A 17,023-nucleotide genomic window follows, 5' to 3' on the forward strand; every position below is an offset into this window, starting at 1 on the left:
CGCTTGGCGGTAGGGAAACATTCTGTTCTCAACCCAATGCAGGTCTGGTGCAAGAGGGTCCCAGGCAGACTGGAGATGGGTAAAGTGATAGAGGAGACTCTTTCACTCTGCCTGCTGGAAATCACCCATAAAAATGTTATAGCTGATTGCTTTTAATCTAAATGAGGCCATCAGTTCCTCATTTGTTTTTCTTTTTCCTTTTTTTCTGAGATGCCAGAAGATAAGCAAAATAATGTAATGTTTTAAAAAGCTATTATCAGTTCTGGCTTTCAGCTACTCCAGCTTCAGCCTCTGGCAGGCTTATGAGAACAAAAGCTATCACCAAATGCAGGATAACTGGCTGCAGAGCAGTTTGGCCTTTGCAGGTTCCTGCCCTCCCAGCAGAAGCAGTGCAGGGAGTGGTGTGATATGAAGACTCCTGAGACCAGCTGTGAGGATCCTGTTTGTTTGCATGGGAGCTGCTGTGGAGGCACTGCTTGTCTGAGTAGTCTAGGGAAGAAGGAAATATGAGGTATTCCAATTCTAGCTTTTTGGAAAGCTGAGGTTATCTTATCCAGCTCAGGGTAAGAGGAAATGATATGAAATGACCAGTTGGTGGGCTGAAAGAATCAGACTAATGAAAAGAGCTGTTGGGAGCTAAGAGGTTAATGAAGGAAAGAATGGTGGGACCCTGATTTTGCACTTTCCCCTGCAATGGCTGGTGTTCTTTTCCAGGGTGTGTTCTTCTTTAGTGTGGTGGAAATGACCCCTCTGACTCTGGGCAAATACGTCTACCCTGTGTGGGGCCAAGGCATCGGGTGGCTCATGGCCCTGTCCTCCATGCTTCTGATTCCAGGGTACATGCTCTACTCCTTCTTCACCTCAACAGGGACTCTCCGGCAGGTAGGAACAGCTTCACCACCCTCTGCTCAGGGTAAGCTCCTCCCTGAACTGAACCTGGACCAAGCAGAGCCTGGTCCTGCTCTGACAGAGTTATCAGAGTGCACCAGGTTGGTGCTGCAGGAGCTCTGTGCACCATCTCCCCCAGGAGAGAGGGAGGGCTCAGAGCAGCCCCAGTGCACTGAACAGCTTCCAGTGACATGGGCTTGCTGGAGAGGAGCTGCCAGCACAGCTGAGCAGGGCACATCTGACTCTGGGAGCTCTGCTGGGCTGTGGCTGGACATGCAGGTAGACCTTCAGGTGGTCTATCCTTTTATGTCTGTGGCTCCTCATTCAGATTTGTGTGACCACCATCAGAAAAATGGAGCCCTCCTTCCCCTTCGGCATGGGGTGCTGGAGCCATGGAAGAGTTTGGGAAGAAATCCTTGAGGTTTCTTGACATAGAGAAATCCCAGCTTCTGAAGATTCCGGCTATGAGCATGTTTACTTGGCACTCCTCATCAGGGAGACCAGCACCTCCAAGCCTGAATCCTGAAATGTCTCAGGCATTCTGCTAGCAGCAGAAACAAGCACAGGGGTGGTTTGTCATGTGCCTTTCAGAGAACACTCAGTGACTGAGGTGTTAGGAAGCAAGAAAGACCCACAATACCCCCCACACTAGTCTTGTTTAAAACATTTTCTTTAGTTATTTGAGCAGGATTTTTTTTAAGCAATGAATCATGAGTCTCTATGTCATATTCAGTACTTACTGTTAAGATTTTATGTACAGTGTTGGCATTCAGTCTTGAGAGCACTGTGCCCCAAATCCCTGGCTCAGTGCTTACAGTTGTAAGAAGTCACCCCAGGAGTGTTGATTTATGGCTTTCCCAGCCCAGCCGGAACAGCAACCAGATGCCATCTAAATCACATGAGTTTACTTTAAGGATGCTGTATTTTTAACAAACTTTGACTCAAAGAAGTTGTGGCTGGAATTACTGGCCTGAGGTCAGCTTCAGGTTCCCTACCTTTGAGGTGAAGTTGCAGGTGGATTTGAGTTTTCTTCCTCCCAGCAATCCAGTTGGATGGGCTCTGATGTGGGTGAACTGGGTGGGTTTGGGATCTTAGATCTGCTTTCAATTTCTGGTTTCTCATGTGAAGCTGGGTTTAGATACTTGTCCTTCCTGCAGGACTCAAGCTAGGGTATTATGTCAAGCCACTTCATTGACTTTGGGTTGAAGGCTAACTGAATTCCAACTATAGGCCCTTTCTTAGACATTTACAGGGTTCCTTATTCACTCATCATGTAAGGTGGAAAAGGAGTGAAGAGAAGCCTGAAAGTACAGGTATGGGTTCAATCCTTTGCCTAGTCCCAATCCTGTGTCACTGGAGATGGAGAAAGCACAATGCAGCATCTGGGGGAGCCCAAACTGCTCTGGGACCTCTCAGGAGCAGCTCAACTCCTCCTGACCAAAGGCTTGTGCCAGTTATATCCACAGTCCTTCCAAAGTGCTGTGCATTCCTGTGCTGCCCCAGGGGCTTGGAGGGAAGCTCATGAGTGTGTTTCCACCCCTCTCAGCATCTTGTGCAAACCATCAGCACCAGTAAGTAGCATGAGTGGCTGATGTGCACCCGCCCTGTCTGACTCTTCGCAAACATCATGAGACCCAGACCCCCTCTCAATCATTCATAGACCTAGGAGTGAGCAGCAGATGGCAGCAGGAAGAAAGTAGGCTAATCTGTTCATGCATGTGTTGATATCAGAGAGACAGAGAGAATTTTTGGCCTCTAATATACGCAGATCCTGGATTAATTTGTAATAGAGCTGGAGCTGGAGGGAAATTAGATGCCAATCCTGAATAAAGTGGTTTTGACAGACAGGAAAGATTACAAGTCATTTTGATCCTACTGAGCCTGAATGTTAGAGGGGAAAAAAATACAATGAGTGGCAGAAGCAGTTCAGTGAACATTTCAGGGAATTCACCCAGAAGCAGCCACTTCAGTGGTGTTGAAGGGTAGAGGTTTGTTTCCCTTTACTGGAAAGAGGTTCTACTCCTCTTAGTGATGTCTGTTCAGGTCAGGCTTAATCCTCCTCTGCATTTTCTTCTGCAGTGCACAGCACCAGTCCTTCTCTGACTGGCAAAAGCGATTAATTCTTTTTCATCACTCCTGATGCTCAATCCACATGCCTCCAGTAATGATTGACCCCTCCATATTTTCATGGGTTCTTGCTTCACTTTACTTGACTCTGCAATTTCCATTTGATCAGCTCAGGGTGGCAGGAATTGCTGCTGTGCAAAGGTTTGTGCAGGTGGATGTTCTGATCAGCATCAAAGGCACAGACTCTAACCTTGTTAACCTGCTGTAGTTACTTAGTAATGCTCTGTAATCAACCCTAATTGAAAAATAGGTCTGCTCTGAAGCCTGTGGCATTGCAGCTCTCTCTTCTTCCTCCTTGCAGCTGGTCTTGCCTGGTAACAGTTTGCCTCTTATCAGGATGCTCCCCCTGCTTCAGATAAAAGGAGGAGCTGCTGTGCTCTGTGCAGCATCAGAGCAAAGGTGACTCTCAGAGGCTTTGGGGTACTACCAAATGCTGCTGGAGGAGTCACTCCATGCACCATCCCCTTGCCCTGCAATCAGGGTCACCTCTGAGCCATGTGGTGAGGATCCCAACCCTCAGCTGCTACCATGCATGCCCTGGCTGTCCCAGCCCTGGCTGACACACTCTCTCCTTTCATTCCTGGGCAGCGTTTGCAGCAGATGACCCAGCCCAGGCCAGAGGGGCACGCTCACAACAACGGCCTCCAGCCCAAGACAGCCTTGAACGGGAAGATCTCGGACGCCGCCGTGTAGGAGGAAAGCCCCAGCTCCTCGCTCTGCCCTGTAGTTGCTCAAAGCTCCACATTGTCCCTCGAGCTCCTCTGGCACAGCTGGCTGTCCCTGGCTCTGCGGTGGCTTTTGTTTGTCCTGGTGGACCTGGTGGAGGAACCTCTTCATGGCTCTTCCTCCTGGCATGGCTGACCAAGGCCCTGAACCAGCTGCCACCAGGGCATTGTGTGGTGGCCACCTCCATCCTGCAACATCCTGGTCCAGGGCATTGTGTGGTGGCCACCTTCATCCTGCAACATCCTGGCCCAGGGCATTGTGTGGTGGCCACCTCCATCCTGCAACATCCTGGCCCAGGGCATTGTGTGGTGACCACCTCCATCCTGCAACAGCCTGGCCCAGGCCCTCCCCATGGAGGAGCAGCTGGTACCCACATCTTCCTCCTCCTGAGGAGAGATGGTGTCTCTGGAGAGCTTAGACTGATTGTTATCCACTTCTCAGTTTTTCTTTCCTTTCCATGTGAAACTCCACCGAGCATCCCCCAGCACACAGCTGTGTTTCACCCCAGAGAGATTGCTATCACTAGGTTCAAATCCCAGATGGCTGTTGGCTGATGGAGCATAAAACACCAGCAAATACATAACTGGAGGGGATGTGCAGAACAAAGAGTTCTAGTGCAGAACAAGGGATTCTAGTGAGAAGTCCTGCCTGTTGGTAGCTGTAGGACATCACCCCACACCTGGAGAAGGGCTTGGGGATGGTGTGTGCTGCTCACAGTGCCATGTTTCATCCCTGCACAGTCTCCAGACATGTTTGCTGCATCCATTGGGGCTGGCACTGTGAGCCAGAGCCCAGCAGAGCAGTCAACCTTTCTTTTCTGGAGCATCCTGCCCTCTGTAGCTGTGTGCAGTAGCCACACCCTGACCCTACAAAGCAGCTAAAAGGGTAAATGGAGGGCTCTTTGCTGCAGGCTGTTCAAGTCTCTCACACTGACCACAACAAGTTTCATGCAGAGGCAAGGCTGTGTGATAAAGAGCTTTTCCAGCACTGTGAAAATCTCCACCCAAGATAAACCAGGGTAGTCCCTGCCAAGCACCCTCCCTGGCTGTGTCCCTGGATGGGAAACAATCAGATGGAGCATGATGCCCATGGGTGGTTCAGTTAATACCTTTTTCAGGAAGTGACCACTCCTAAATCCCAGCTGGTGGAAGGCAAGAATTCCTGAGGCAGTTGGCAGGATGTAACCACCGTGCTCAAGCCCACCCCTGTGAAACAGTGCTGACTTCCCTTGGGGTGTGTTTGTTCAGACAGATCAGTCACTGGCACATCCCAGCTCCCAGCACATAAACCACAGAGGGCTGAGAGCTCTTGGAGATGGTGCTGGAGGAGTGTAACACCTTGGAGAAGGCTGTGAAGTGTTTCAGAGCCATCCTAAAACAGCAGCATATTTCTTGGTAGTGAAGCTGTGTGAAAGGAGGTGGCTTATCACAGCACCAGGTGTAGGTGTGACAGTGATGCTCCCAGTTGTGCCAGTGACCCCACACAGAGACATCCCTGTACACAGTGTTTGATGAGCACACATGCTGTGACTTAGTGCTGATTAGTCTCTCCCCTCCCCTGGCACAGCATTGGCAGGTCTGCTGACACTCCCAGCTTTAGATCAGAATCAACAAACTCATAAATGAGCATTCAAGAAAAGGGACATCCCACCCATCTTTCCTTCCAAAGAGTCTGGTCCCAGAAGTGACACGCTGCAGTGCCCCAGGTGTCCTACTGCAGGTGACAGATGAGTGATGAGCCTCTGCACAATTGTTCTGCTCTCCAATAGTAGTTTCAAAATGCTGCAGGTTGGCCTTGTGCTGCTTGTCCCTCACCAGAGCATGGGGCCAACCTACTCTTCTGCCAGTCTTCCAGCCTGTGGATCAGTTGCAGAAGGAAGAAAGAAGTTTTCTGGTGAAAACTGAGCTCAGACCCCTTTGGGAGTGGGTTCCCTGCCAACTCATCGGTGCATCTTGATTAATGTTGCTTCAGAAGTGTAACCAGTCTGTATTTGTATGCATGATCCTCAGCAGGTATGGCTGTGGCATTAAGTGCATGTTTTGTGGTCTCCAACACCCTGAGCTGAGATCACGCCCTGTCCCACCTGTAATTGTTACAGTGTTTGTGTCAAAAAAATTGCAGCTGTTAAATAGACATGAGGAAATGCTGTATTTATAGGCTTAGTCTTGTAAAGCCAAAAGCCAAACACTGAAAGCTGCAGTCATAGCTCATCACTATTAATCTCAGCCAGTTGCAGACATGTCATCTTTCCTTGTCCTTAATTGTCTGTGCCACTTAGCTGAACATTTCTATTCCAATTTCACCTATTTTTATGAACTGGGGCACTAAGGAAACCACTCTTTATAAACATGTGTGTCCTTAGAGAGGGACATCTGTGCACAAAAAATGTGTTTAAGCTCTAAACTTTGCAGTAATTACCCTTACTAGATCCCTGCTTTTGCCTGTGCATCCAGATCCCATAACCTCCCTTCCCTCAAATGCAGACTGAGGGTTGCCCAGGTGGGTGATGGGCAATGGACTCAATTTTTGAGTGAGGCCATAAAACCATGGAAGACTTTGTTTCTTCCAACTTCATTGGGACACCTCAGGTCTGAGGAAGAACAAATCAGTGTAAGTGGTAATTTTTTTGTCTCTTGGCCAAAGAGCTTGGTTACTGGCAGAGCTGTTCAAAGGTTGTTTCCTCCAGGGGAGTAGAGAAGGAAGAGTCCAGAAATCAATATTCTTTCCCTTGTTGCTAAGGAAATCTCTAAACCCCCAATTCCTGTTTGCTACGATTTTAGCCCCAGCATCTCTCTGACCTGTGGCCTTGCCTGTGGCACTTTGTTTCAGATATAGCAGCAGGGGCTGCTCATAATAACAGTATTTGATGAGATTTAACCATTTGCTCCATTTTCTGCTTGTGACCTTCTCCTTTTCTCTCTCTCTCTCTCTCCTACCCTGCTGCTTTTTGTTCTCTTGCTTCAGTCCTTCCCTGGTATCATTTGTCCAGTGGAAATTATCTACCTCAGCTTTATCTTCCTCAGAAGACTATCTTCCTCCTGCTTTTTTAGTTCCACTAGTGTAAAATTGCAGCTCTCCCTCCTTTCTCTTCTCCTTTCTATTCTTTCCTCATTTCTATCTCTTTCTATTATCACCAGCCCCTCTTCCCTGTTTGTCTCATGTGCTCTCCTTCCAACCTGGAGCTCCTTCCTGCATGCCTGTGGCTTAGCCTCTCACTGTGTGCATGCTCAACACTCCTGCCTGCTGAAAGCTGGAGCCCAGGATCCCAGAGAGGAGCCCAGCTTTTCGCAGGATTCAGTCCCTAAGAACCAATTTCTACCCCAATATCTACATTATAATGAAGTTCCAGGTATTTCTCTTCCTCTTTGCACCAGAAAATGCTTTTCCAAGGAATACTATCTCCTGGTATTACTAGAAAGACATTTCAGCCCACATTCCACCAGTGTGCACAGAGCTGTGCCTGTTCTGAAAGGTTTTGTGGCCTTTCCTGTTTTTGCACTATGTTATTTCCACCACGAATATTTGGATCTGTGAAGTCTGGCACCCATAACCTTGCAGGTAGGAATTTGCCCTGTCTGATGGACTGATCCCCTTTTCCAGCATTTCAAACTCATCCCACCCTTGGCTAGAAGAGCCTTCTCACTTCTACACGCAGGTTTTCCATCTAGTGAGAAGTCAGGGGTGTTGATGGACCCTCTTTAGCTGATCCCACACCTCTGAAATGCCACTGTTGGTGGGTCTGTCAAAGCAGCCATATCTGTTCACTGACTGTAAGAACTGCTTTTGTCCTGTTCCCAGGGTGCCCCACATCTGCTGACCACCCCTCTGCTCCTCATTCCTCCTGACTCACCCAGAAGAGAGGATACATGGCCAGGGTATGGAGTGCTCCCCTCTCCTCACTGCTGTAGTTCAGAAGGGGATTGTGCTCCCTCCTCCTACAGCACTCCTGCCTTTTCTCTGTCCCCTCACCTCCCCAGCACCTGCCAGCCTCTCCCCCCCCACCACAGGCAGCTGCTTGAAATAATCCTTTATGAAATCTCTTAATTCTAAAAAGCTATTTAGGGACCTGTGTTCAAATCCCTCTGAAATCCTCTTTTTCCTGAGGCCTGCAAAATATAAAATAAATGCCACTGTCCCCATCCTCTGCTGCAGCAGGGGGTGACACAGGCCATGGGAAAGGCAAGATTGTTCTTCTGCTGCTCAAGAGCTGCTTCCCCTGGAGCCCCAGGTGTGATCCTCTCCCCTGGGAGAGGGGAGCTCTTCCTGCTGCTGTTCTAGCAGATGTGTTCCAACAGCTGGCAGCTGGTTATAAAACCCTTGTGCCATGTCCATGGCAGGATATGGTGCTGTGTGGCACTGCAAGGCTTTGGCTGGCCAGCCACTGTGCAGCTTGTAGTCTCTCCACAGCTCTATTAAATGGTGTGTTGGGAGCAGTTGTGTTGTGCATCGGGGTGCCCTTAAAGCTGGTGTCATTCTGCATGAGCAATTTGTCCTTATCCGTTGCCTCTTCCAGGGGGCTCCTCTTGGAACTGGAGGATCCTGGTTGTGATTTGGTGGTGATGGCCAAATGGGGAGGGGGTCTGCATCACTGGTGGGATATATCCACTGTGGTTTGGCTTGTAGTGAGGGCCACAGCCCTCACCAAGCACTGCCTGCATTCCTCAGCATCTTAGACCACGAGGCTCAGTGCTCAGCTCTGGGTGTCTACTGGCCCTGGTGTGCCCATAAAACACAGCAGGGGATGGATGGGGTGCATCCCACATCCCCACTGCAGCCCTGGCTGAGGGAACACTGCCACAGGCCCTGACAAGTGTGTGTCCATCATCCCTGTGATGCCATCAGCCAGGAAGTGTCCATGTCTGGAGAAGCTCAGGAGAGGTTAGTGCTCCCTGTGCTGATACCTGACAGCCATGATGTGATGGAGATGCCTCCTGACAGCCTGGCATGATGCCACTGTGCTGCCAGGAAAGTGGCACCAGCATTCACTGCAATCCCAGGGACCTGCCACGGGCCCTTGTGGGGTGGCATGTGTCCCCAGCACAGCCCCTGGGGACAAGCAGCCCTCACCCCCACAGCCCTGTGCAGACTGCTCGTGGAGGGATTTATCCTGGGCAGTCGAGGTGTTTCTGCTTCCAGATGGAAAAAACAACTCATGAGGAAGGGACTTGTCTGAATCCCAGCTGTAATGACATGGGGAGCAGGCTGGCCCTGAGGGTCCCATAGCAGAACACAGGGGCAGGCAGACTGCTGGGGGGCACTGCTGCCTGATCCCTGCATCTCCCACAGGCCCAGGGCCCGCTGGCAGAGCAGGGCATGGTGGCACAGCTGGATTTTTTTTCCCTTTGAAGGCTGTGTGGCTGGGAGAAGACTCTTGGCCAGTTTGAATTGCATTCTGTTATTCAGGAAAATACAAATATCCCTGCACTGACCCCATAAGGAAAAGCACCTGCTAGTTTTGTGCTGACGCTGCTGACCCAGATCCAGAAAAAACCTGCTCCATTTTATCTTTCCAGATAAAAGGTTCTATGGTGTAAACTCATCCCTTGCCATCAACCCAAAGAGCACTGCCCACTGCTCAGGGGCTGCAGAGCCCCTTACACAGACCTGGGGGTACATCAGCCCCCAGGGTGACCAGGACAGGACATGGTGGCACTGTGCCCCTGTCTCAGCGCACAGGCAGTGCCAGCTCCCTGCCCTGCTCTCTGCCATCCTCAGGGAGCCCGTGTGCCTTTTGGACACAGTTTGCTCCTGTCTGAGCACTCCTGCCACCCTCTTTTCTGTGCGTCCCCCTCCAGCACATGCCAGAGCTGACTGACACGCCTTTAAAAATAACTCCTCGGTGTGAAGGAGGGCAAGAGATGGAGGGGGATGAAGAGGGACATCTTCCTCGGTTGGAGAGGGACAACATCGCCGTTTGCCTCTCCCCGCCCTGCCGGTGGTGTCGCACTGTCCCGGCCAAGCAGCCGCCCGTGACACAAATGTGACACAAATGCTTTGAATGTTGATAGAAGCGCATTTGGTCCTGCAGGGGGGAGACAGAGAGAGAGCTGACATCTCCGTTCCCTCTCTGCACTTACTGCAAATGAAGGGATTAGGAGTTATAATCCAAGATTCTTATTTTAAAGCGGCTTTCCAGCTCTGTGAGGGGAACTTGAGCGTGATGCTCCTGGGGGAGGTGGTGGGAAAGCAGCTGTCACAGCCCCGGTCACCGCAGCTGCCTGGGCGTTGGCAGCCGAGGCTCAGCGGCACTGGAGTGCTCCAGGCTGTGGGAGAGGCATTTCTGCGGGGAATGGGAGTGGGTGTGCAGGGAGCTCTGCAAACTCAGGGTTCAGGGGATATCCCACCACCAGGAACTTGCCTTGGCACCAGGGAGTGCATCCAAGCACCGTGTAGGTACCACTGTCAGGTGGCACTTGGATTTACAGGGGTTTCCAGATGTTTTGAGCTCTGAAAAGAAGCTTTTTCCCAAAGAAAGGGCTCTTCCTTTGGAAAGGAGGGCAGGTCTATATTAACCAGCACTGTTTAAATGGGATCTATCCAGGTGGGCAGCACAGCCCCTCTGAGAGCATCCCAGCCACTGCCTGGGGACCATGTGCACCCAGCCCCGTGGGGACTGCTCCCATCCCTGGCAGCACCACAGACCCCAGGATGACTCTCCAGCTGTGGGGACTCCTCTGCCAGGCAGAGCCCTGGGATCTGAGGGATCTCTCAGCTGCTGCCAATCCCCCGTGGCAGCATCGGCTCTTGGGATGCTGAGTGCCAAATTGCACCAGCCCGAAGCACCCTGCAGCCCCTGGAAAGCTTCTGTCCCACACTGCCAGCAGTGTCTGCTTTGGAGAAATACACTGATCTTTCTCCTTTTACATTTGTTAACTCTTTCTCCTTCTTCCCACTGCATTCATGGCAGACCTGTGTAAAATGCTAGCAAACTGCTGTTTTTTTTCACTGGCATCTCTGCAGCCTTTCCCTCTGCTAATTATTATAGCCATGCCTCTTCTAGGGCAAGTTGACAGATGGCTGGGGTTTTATCTTTGAACAAGCTATTTAAATAGGGCTCTGGCTTTTGCCTTGCACATTTCTTTCCCGGCTGCATGTCCTGAGCTGCTGGATGGGTTGTGCTTTTCAATGGGGATGACAGAAGGTGTGAGTTGAGACTGAAGGCTGAGGTCAGATCCCAGGAGATGGGTTCTTTCCTTTCCTTTTAGAAAGGGAAGATCATTCTGCCCTGCTTCATGTGGCCTCATAGAGAGCTGTGGTTTGGATTTAGCATGAGAATAATGTTGATAACACCCTGATGTTTCAGTTATTGCTAAGTAGTGCTTACCCTAAATTAAGAGTCCCATTCTCTGCCAGTGAGGATAGGCACAAGAAGCTGGGGAGGGGATCCTAGCCAGGACAGCTGATCTGAACTGGCCAAAGGGATATTCCAGGCCATAGCACTTCATGTGCCATACATAAACTGGGGGGAGCTGGCTGGGAGCTGCTGATCATTGCTGGGGGATGGGCTGGGCATTGGTCAGTAGGTGGTGAACAATTGCATTGTGCATCTTTCCCTCATTATTATTATTGTTGTTGTGGTTGTTAAACAATTCTTATCTCAAGCCACAAGTTTTACCTTTTTCTGATCTCATCCCTATTCCACCAAGGGTGGAAGGAGAAGAGAGGGGGCAGCTGCAGGGTACTTAGTTGCCGGCTGGGATTAATCCACAAGATAAAGAAAATGTACTGAAAAGTCAAGCTTTCCATAATGGGAGGGAATAGAAAGGTGTACATAGAATATCAGGATGGGTATATATCACTCTAAGTGTTTTTACTGCTACAGTCTTGGTCCTCCACTCCTGTGGAAGATCTTTCTGTTCCCTGTGTTGTTTCTTGTTTGTTTGTTTGTTTTTAACAATCTTGATATTGTTTGGGACACCCTACCTTAATGAGGAGGAAGGATTAAGAAGACAGGACTCTTGTTTTCAAAAAGTTCATTGATAACAGTGCCACACTGTAAGATCCCAAGGCTGGAGTATGGGTGCTGTATAAAATATGATCCTGCCCTACATACCTAAGAACATTCCCAGCTCATGGATTGTAAGGTTTAAGATAGAAAACAGCTCCTCAGCCAGCTCTTAACCTCAGTTGCACTCATTAGCTGCAGAAAAGTTGCTTCAAGACCGACCAAGTGTGGCAGAGCTCCTTAACTGGTTAAATCCCACAGCCCTGCTAACCATTCCTCATCATCCTTGAGGCACCTGCCTATTTTCAGCCACCTTTCCCAGGTCAGGCAGGTATATGTGCAGGACCCCAGGCTGCTGAATTAGGGATCTGGGCAGTGACTTGACACAGGGGCACCTCTTCCCCAGCAGCTGGTGATGACAAGAAACCTCAGTCTGTGGGGAAGGGTGGAGCCTGACTCTGTTCAGCTGTGCCCCAGGCACCCCCTTTCATCACCATCTTCCCAGAGTACCCAAACGAGGTGTAAAGGGACCCATAATGACCTTCACACAGCAGTGACACTGCAGGCACATGGCAGCTCTGGGTCTGTGGTGGCCTTCCTGCCACCACAGCGCTCCTGGAGGACTCCCCTCTCCGTGTAGGTGTTGGGATGGGTCTCTGACCCCGGAGGCAGCACCTCCAAAGCAGGAGCAGCAGGCTGTGAAGTGCTCAGTTCAGTGGTGAGTCTGCATTTTGTTTGGCAGGGGTGGATAGAGCCCACTTAGAGCAAAGCATTTGAGGATGTGCCTTGTAAAAGTCCATCTGAAAAGTTTCAGAGAAAAATTGCATCTCAAGATTCTGTGTGGAAAAGAGCAGTGTATTTTGATCCATTCCAACCACACTATGTATCAGTTATTGCACATAATGGATGCTGTATAGATATAACAGGTACAGATGCACTGTGACAATTGTGGTATTTGCTTTTTGGGTTGTAATCCTCTATACCAGCACTACCTATATATGTCTACATAGTATCCTTCCCAGAGACACTTGCCATCTTCTGATTAATAACAGTATCTGTTCACTGGAGCAAGTGAGGAGTATTTCACATATAGACAATCTGGTTTTATTGCTTTCATGTCCACTTTACAGCCAGGTGTGTGATCTGAACATCAGCCAGGAACTTTAATAATCTTCTGTTTCAAAACATCTTAGAAAATGCCTGTTTGGGATGGGCTGATTTATAATATACCCATGGCACACAAAAACATAAATGGAAGCCTCTGAATCCCTGGGAAATATGCTGTCTGTTTCTGGGAGGGATTTCTGTCCTTCCAAGTATTTCATGGTAGGCCTGGGGATCCAAGGGATTCTTTGAAGCCAGCAAAGAATTGGCTACCTATGGGCAGGGTTTTTTTAGCAGGTGCAATGTGAATCCAGCATCATTGGATCCAGCTGCAGAGATGGGCTTGCCTTCCCCCACTCGCTGCCGAGGAGAGCTCGCTTTGTGTGCACGTGCTTGATTCTCCCTCAAAGGTCAGTTCATTAACCTTGGGGTTATGCTGTGTGTAAATATGCACTTAGATCTGATCTGCACAGGAAATGTGATTTTCCTTACGTGTCTCCCATCCAAATGTTCTCCAAGCCTGAGCCTGTGTGGCTGGTGAGATGTGATGCAGTGGTGGTGCTGCGGTCCTGCTCAGGCAGTACGTGCCCCACAGTTTTGTCCAGCACGTTCTGTAGAGGTACCTCCATGCTCTCTGAGGTGTATTCCTGTGTGGTGTGAGCACTGCCCCACGGTGTGTGCTGCTCTCTGGGGCACAGGTTCCTGTGTGCACAGGCAGCAGCGAGTGCTCTGCAAGGCTGTGTGGGCCTCCCTCCCCAGGGGTGCAGCCTGCACAGCCAAGAGCATCCAGCAAGATGGACAGCAATGAGCTGTGGCACAGAAGGGCTCTGCCTTCCCCCTCATCGTTTTCCTCTCCACCTCCCTGCAGGGGTGAATTTCACAGTTAAGTTGCCACGTCCTGAACAAGTTTATTGCTTCCTGTTTTCCTCTGGATCTGATCCTCAGAGAGCCTGAGCACTGAGCTGGCTCCTGCTGCTTTTGACAAGAAAACAGCAGTAGCTGGGGCAGGCTGCCCCTGAGGCCAGCAGGAGGCCAGGATGCTCAGCACTCCATGGAGCACCCTTGGTGTGTGCTTGTGTGCCTGTGCATGCTGCTGGAGCCCAGGGACACCGGGGGCTGAGGCAAAGAAGACATTGGAGCACAAGTGACATTATCTCAATATAATTTCTAAAACTCTATTGATCGAACAGATAAAATACCTCTGACCTATTTTTTGTTATTTTTGTTACAAAATATTAACCATTTGGACTCTTTTGCTAGGTGTGACCACACCACTTTTCCCAAAGGAAGCTTTTTACAGCAGGAGACAGGTACAGACAGACAGGTGCTTTCAAAAGCCTGTTGGTGATATTTACAGCAGGAGACAGGAACAGACAGACAGGTGCTTTCAAAAGCCTACGCATAGGTAACACTTCTGTTGTTAGATTTTAAAAAGACACATTCAGATGGGGTTGTGACTAGTGTTGAAGAGCTGGGTGACTTCAAAGCTGCTGTCCCAGGCGTGGCTGCGAATGAGAGGGCAGGACAAGGACAGCTCTAGCTCACAAAACACTGCCAGCAGTCCCTGGAGCCTACACTGGCACAGTGAGGCAGCTGGTGGAGTGGGAGATGGAGGGGGGGAGTTTGCTCAGCAACTTGCATTTCAAAGCAGAGGCTCTGCCAAGCAGCAGCATCCTTGGTTTAGGGCTCAGATTGGTTTTGGAAACCTCAGAAACATGTGCACATAGTTGCAGGTTGAGCCTTCTGAGAAACAGGTAACAAAATTCAAAGCCTTATGGCTTGGAGGCCCTCAAATGCATCCAAATCTGGTGGTACCTTTCAGTATGAGTATTGATGAAATTTGGGTTGTGGACCATACTCTCACCTTTCATCTACAGGAAGGAGAGAAAATGTGAACAGTGGGATGCTTTGAAAGCCTTGTGAAAGCACTGAGTGTTGCTAACCCAGCAGCCAAGACTATGGCATTAAAAAATACTATGGCAGTAGAAAAGCTGCATTAAACCCAAATCGTTTGCAAGGCTCAATTCTCCTGTCACATTTTCCCATCCCTTTGCTACTGGTGCAAACAGATTCATTTCACTGGGCCTGCACCAGCATGAGCAAGCATCAGGCTAGAGCCTGATGTAACCCAGCTCAGTCTCTCCTGCTGCTCAGCAAAGCCACCTTCTCATTTGGCCACTGACTACCCAACACTCACTGCAGAACACTTTTCACAAGGTTTCTGTTTTCTCTCTCCCCCCCACTCCTTTTTAATATAGAAGGGCATGAATTTGGCAGCAAAAAGACACTGGTTCATTTGGGTTGAGCTAACCTCTGCAGCAGCTCCCTGCCTGATTCCTCCACCTGAAAGATTGTGCTAGGTTCATGATCAGAATCCCTGCTGTCAAGAGCTGGTGATTTTATTTTGGGCTGGTCCCTCCAGGTGGGCTGTGGTACACATTTTGTCCTTCATTAGGCTGTCACTGAGGTGCCCCTTCCAGCCTGCACCCTGTCAGTCTGTGTGCAAGGGTGTCTGCTCACAGCTGTAGGGCTACACTGAGTCTGTGTGTCTCGCTGGCACGTGGGAGGACTGCAGGAGCAGACAAAACAATAGATCAGACGAGGTACAGATATGTTTTAAAGTGCTTGTCATCCTTTGAGACCAACCTTCAAAGAAAAAAAATAAAATCTGTGTTTTGGAGTGAAGTCCAAAGGGCTCGGCTCCACAGTGGAATTTTGACCAACCTGTCCCATGACAACCTGGAACAGAGCAGTTTTGTGCCTCTCCAGCTAAACCCAACAGAACATGTGGTAGCCAGCAGGCCAGAAGTCAGCAAGAGTTATCTACATTTGCTTCTCTGTCCAAAGCTCAAGGCCAGCAGTAGCCTTTGCAAGGTCAGGGAAACAGAACCAGCTTGCCCTGAGAGAATACTTTGCCTCAGGTACCTCAGCAGTTCAGTTCACTCACTTCTGCCCTTCATCCAGCATGGAGAAGGGAGTCTCAAGCAGTTTCCTTATTTCCTCTTTAGATCCTTGTAGCTCTCCCAATCAATTATTAAAGCAGCAAACATCTTGTGTAGGAACTTCGTAGGCATTGTTATAAATATTTTATCTAAAAAAATTATTTCCTCAAGTATCTTAAGGTTTTTTGCTGTTGTCACTTTGTGTTAAATGTCAAGTAAAATCTAATTTATTTATTTTAACACACACACAGAGCTTCATTGGCACACTGCACTCTGGAAAAAAACCTGAACTACTACTGCCATTCCTCTCAGACAGTGAAATAACTACTGGGAAGGGGGGACAGTGCCACTGCCTCCTGCACACCCATTCCACTGCAGCAGTGAGCAAAAACAACGGCAGCCACACACTGCATGACCAGAAAATGGCAGATGCCACACATGCTTTCTTGGGAAGCTATGGGCAGCTCAGATGAGGCTCTGGCTGCTGTGAGGCAGCAGCGTGTCACCCTGGAGGGAGTCAGCAGCAGACCAGGCCAGCTGTGCCTCACAGCTGGCTGGGGATGAGGGGCTGAGCCCTGGCCAGGGGTGAGGACCTCTCCCAGCACCCAGTTCAGGATGCAGAGCATCCAAACTGCCCTGGGGGGCTGGCTAGGAGGAAGCTTCTCTGCTCTGGAGGGAGACTGGGCTTCTAGTCAGGGTTTTCTTACAATCTTTTCTGTCATCTGCTTCTGCAGTCTTCCCTGGGGCTCTGCTTGTGGGCTCCCAGTTGGTACATTTGCTATTGCAGATAGAAGTGCAGCCTGGTGCCCAGCTGAGCAAACGAGTCAGACCTCTTGGCACAGCTGGGTCCATGGGTCATGCTCAGACTGAGGGGGACCTGGCAGTGAGCAGGCTCCTGCCCTGGAGGGCTGGCTAAGTGCAGGAGACCTGTCACTCCAGCCCCTGTCTGTTCCCCTAACTCCAGCTGGGCTTCTGCCCAGGTCAGATGTGTGAACTCTCTCCCTGAACATTCCAGCACAGCCAGGAAGCATCCAGGGAGCACTGAGGGAGCCAAGCCCGTCCCTGATGCACTGCCAGTGGCTTTTCTCACTGGCAATGGCCCCAGAGATCAGCACACTGGCACAATCCCTAAGGAAATAGCTGTGTGGCTTTTACCCCACAAGGTTAAAAAAAGTTTTCTGCATCTGTCTTTGCTGTCCCCCTTGTCCTGACATTTTGCACATCCCCACCACTGGCAACAGCTCCTGCCCTTCCTTACCCTACCATTACATCATCAGCACCCAGTGCTCTG

The 17,023-nt window shown here is 49.9% G+C and overlaps 1 protein-coding gene across 1 annotated transcript in view; it reads left to right on the forward strand.

Moving 5' to 3' along the window:
• Window positions 1-3,708, forward strand: part of LOC102043122 (sodium- and chloride-dependent GABA transporter 1-like) — a 27,205-nt gene extending 23,497 nt beyond the window's left edge. The window contains exons 14-15 of the mRNA XM_005421026.2: window positions 715-882; window positions 3,604-3,708. Of these exons, the coding sequence (XP_005421083.2) occupies window positions 715-882; window positions 3,604-3,708 (273 nt within the window). The remainder of the gene's footprint in view (window positions 1-714; window positions 883-3,603) is intronic.
• The last annotated feature ends 13,315 nt before the right edge of the window (window positions 3,709-17,023 follow it).

This window comes from Geospiza fortis, unplaced genomic scaffold, assembly GCF_000277835.1.
Source record: "Geospiza fortis unplaced genomic scaffold, GeoFor_1.0 scaffold10, whole genome shotgun sequence".
Taxonomy (NCBI): Eukaryota; Metazoa; Chordata; class Aves; order Passeriformes; family Thraupidae; genus Geospiza; species Geospiza fortis.